At 47.8% G+C, this 2500-nt stretch overlaps 1 protein-coding gene across 1 annotated transcript in view; it reads left to right on the plus strand.

Annotated features, from left to right (window-relative positions):
- Window positions 1-2500, plus strand: part of LOC125025528 (dynein beta chain, ciliary-like) — a 7162-nt gene that overhangs the window by 1452 nt on the left and 3210 nt on the right. The window contains exons 2-7 of the mRNA XM_047613547.1: window positions 161-293; window positions 681-824; window positions 972-1109; window positions 1229-1454; window positions 1625-1800; window positions 2037-2279. Of these exons, the coding sequence (XP_047469503.1) occupies window positions 161-293; window positions 681-824; window positions 972-1109; window positions 1229-1454; window positions 1625-1800; window positions 2037-2279 (1060 nt within the window). The remainder of the gene's footprint in view (window positions 1-160; window positions 294-680; window positions 825-971; window positions 1110-1228; window positions 1455-1624; window positions 1801-2036; window positions 2280-2500) is intronic.

Raw genomic sequence — 2500 nt, forward strand, 5'->3', positions numbered from 1 at the left:
GACGTAGACGGAAACAAAGACAAAAAGAAGGGAGGAAAAGAAGAGAGAGAGAGAGAGATATTAAGAAAGAAAGAAAGAGAGCACATGAAATCAATAGCACAGCTACACCTTCATTCCCCAAGACTGACCCGCTCCTTTCGCCCCCCCCCCCCCCCCCTAGGCTGTTCATCGAGGAGCGGATGGGGAGGAAGTACGTGGAGGGCGAGAACATCGACTTCTCGCAGAGCTACGAGGAGAGCGGGCCGTCCACGCCGATCTTCTTCATCCTCTCCCCCGGCGTCGACCCTCTCAAGGTCAGCTTAAGACGAGAGGAAGCATATTTTACTATATTTTTTTGTCACGTCTGATTGATTAACTTTTACGTAGGTTCGACTATGTATATGGATAACTTTAGATGCTGTTTGCGGTATTATTGTCGACGCACTAAACCATCTTACTATTTTTCACTTTTTCTATACGCAGTCACTCTCTCTCTCTCACTATCTCACTATCTCACTATCTCTCTCTGTCTCTCACTTTCTCACTATCTCTCTCTCTCTCTCTCTCTCTCTCTCTCTCTCTCTCTCTCTCTCTCTCTCTCTCTCTCTCTCTCTCTCTCTCTCTCTCGCTTTCCCTCTCTTCTTCTTCCGCTCTCTTTCCTTCCCCTCCCCTTCCCTTAATGATGCTCCTAATTACCACAGGACGTCGAGCGGCTCGGGTACAGTCTGGGCTACACCTGCGAAAACCGGCGTCTGCACAACGTGTCGCTGGGTCAAGGGCAGGAGAAGGTGGCGGAAGAGGCCATTCAGATCGCGGCCAGGGAGGGCCATTGGGTCATCCTGCAGGTGTGTTATTCCTGCCACACGCCGTAGATAGTCCACGGCATCCACACATTATAGGTTGAATAATATGTGGATATCAGCAAATAACACGGCACTTATTTATCAAATAATTCGACAGATAGAAGTGAAATATGATCTTATTTTTTGCAGAACATTCATCTGGTGAGACAATGGCTTCCAAGACTGGAGAAAAAGCTTGAAATCCACGCGGACGGAGCTCACCAAGAGTACCGGGTCTTCATGAGCGCTGAGCCCGCAAGCAAGCCCGAGAACCACATCCTGCCGCAGGTCTTTCTACATTATATGAGTTTTTCTTCTTTTAGAATGCATCCGTGATTGTTTTATCAGCATATCTTATTCTTAGTAAGAGCTTTTGCGCAACTTACCCTTTTCATCCTCTGCCGCAGGGCATCCTGGAGTCGGCCATCAAGATTACCAACGAGCCGCCTCGGGGCATGCAAGCCAACCTCCACAAGGCGCTCAACAATTTCACGCAGGACACGCTCGAGATGTGTTCCAAAGAGGCCGAATTCAAGTCCCTCTTGTTCTCTCTGTGTTACTTCCACGCATGCGTCGCAGAGAGGAGAAAGTTCGGGTCGCAGGGATGGAATAGACCCTATCCCTTCAACACCGGTGCGCTTGGAGACAGAAGTGGCCATCCAGATATTGAAGAACATTAGAAATTATTTTATCTGCCTACAAATTAGAAACTGTCTCTCAAATACTATGGAGTGATTTATCCAAGTAGATCGCTTCCCTGTTTATGTAACAGGTTGTACATACTAATAGTTTGTCTGTTTCAGGCGACCTGACCATCAGCGTGAACGTCCTGTTCAACTACTTGGAGGCGAACAGCAAGGTTCCTTGGGAGGACCTCCGCTACCTCTTTGGGGAGATCATGTACGGGGGCCACATCACGGACGACTGGGACCGCAGGCTGTGTCGCACATACCTCGAGGAGTTCCTGCACCCAGACCAGGTAGCTGCGAGGTCGGCTTTGTTTCATCAGCGTTGCCTATTCAACATAACTACTCGAATCGTTAAAAAAGCTTCTGCGTGGTTTGGTCTCCTTTTCTGCTTGTAGAGCTGTAACTACTAGAGTTAGTGGTTTTCATATTTTCTTTTGATTAAAAGAGAGAAAAAACATACAAACGAAAATGTATTGATCTCCCTGAATCTCTCTCTAACCCAACGTTAATTAATCACCATCTGCAGTTGGATGGAGAACTGAACCTCGCACCAGGCTTCCCAGCGCCTCCCAACCTGGATTACTCAGGCTACCACAGCTACATAGACACGTGTCTCCCCCAAGAATCGCCCCACCTGTACGGCCTCCACCCTAATGCCGAGATTGGATTCCTCACCATGACGTCGGAGCACCTCTTCAAGACGGTGTTCGAGCTCCAACCGCGAGACATGGGGAACACAAGCGGTGTCGTCATCACAAGGGAGGACAAGGTAAGGCGTTCTCTGTGATCCTTCGACCTCTATTCAACACCTGTAATTATAAAAGAGGCCAGGATAGTGATGTTATCTTTATAATAGCGTTTATCTGTCCTCCTCCCAATGAAGGAATGAATCGTTTTGGGGGTTTACAAAACTCATCCACATTCCAAATTTCGTTTCTCAAAGTATTCGGAACTGAGGATTGTAAAACCTTTTCCCTTTGCTCTTTTTAG

This window comes from Penaeus chinensis, chromosome 5 (genome assembly GCF_019202785.1).
Source record: "Penaeus chinensis breed Huanghai No. 1 chromosome 5, ASM1920278v2, whole genome shotgun sequence".
Taxonomy (NCBI): domain Eukaryota; kingdom Metazoa; phylum Arthropoda; class Malacostraca; order Decapoda; family Penaeidae; genus Penaeus; species Penaeus chinensis.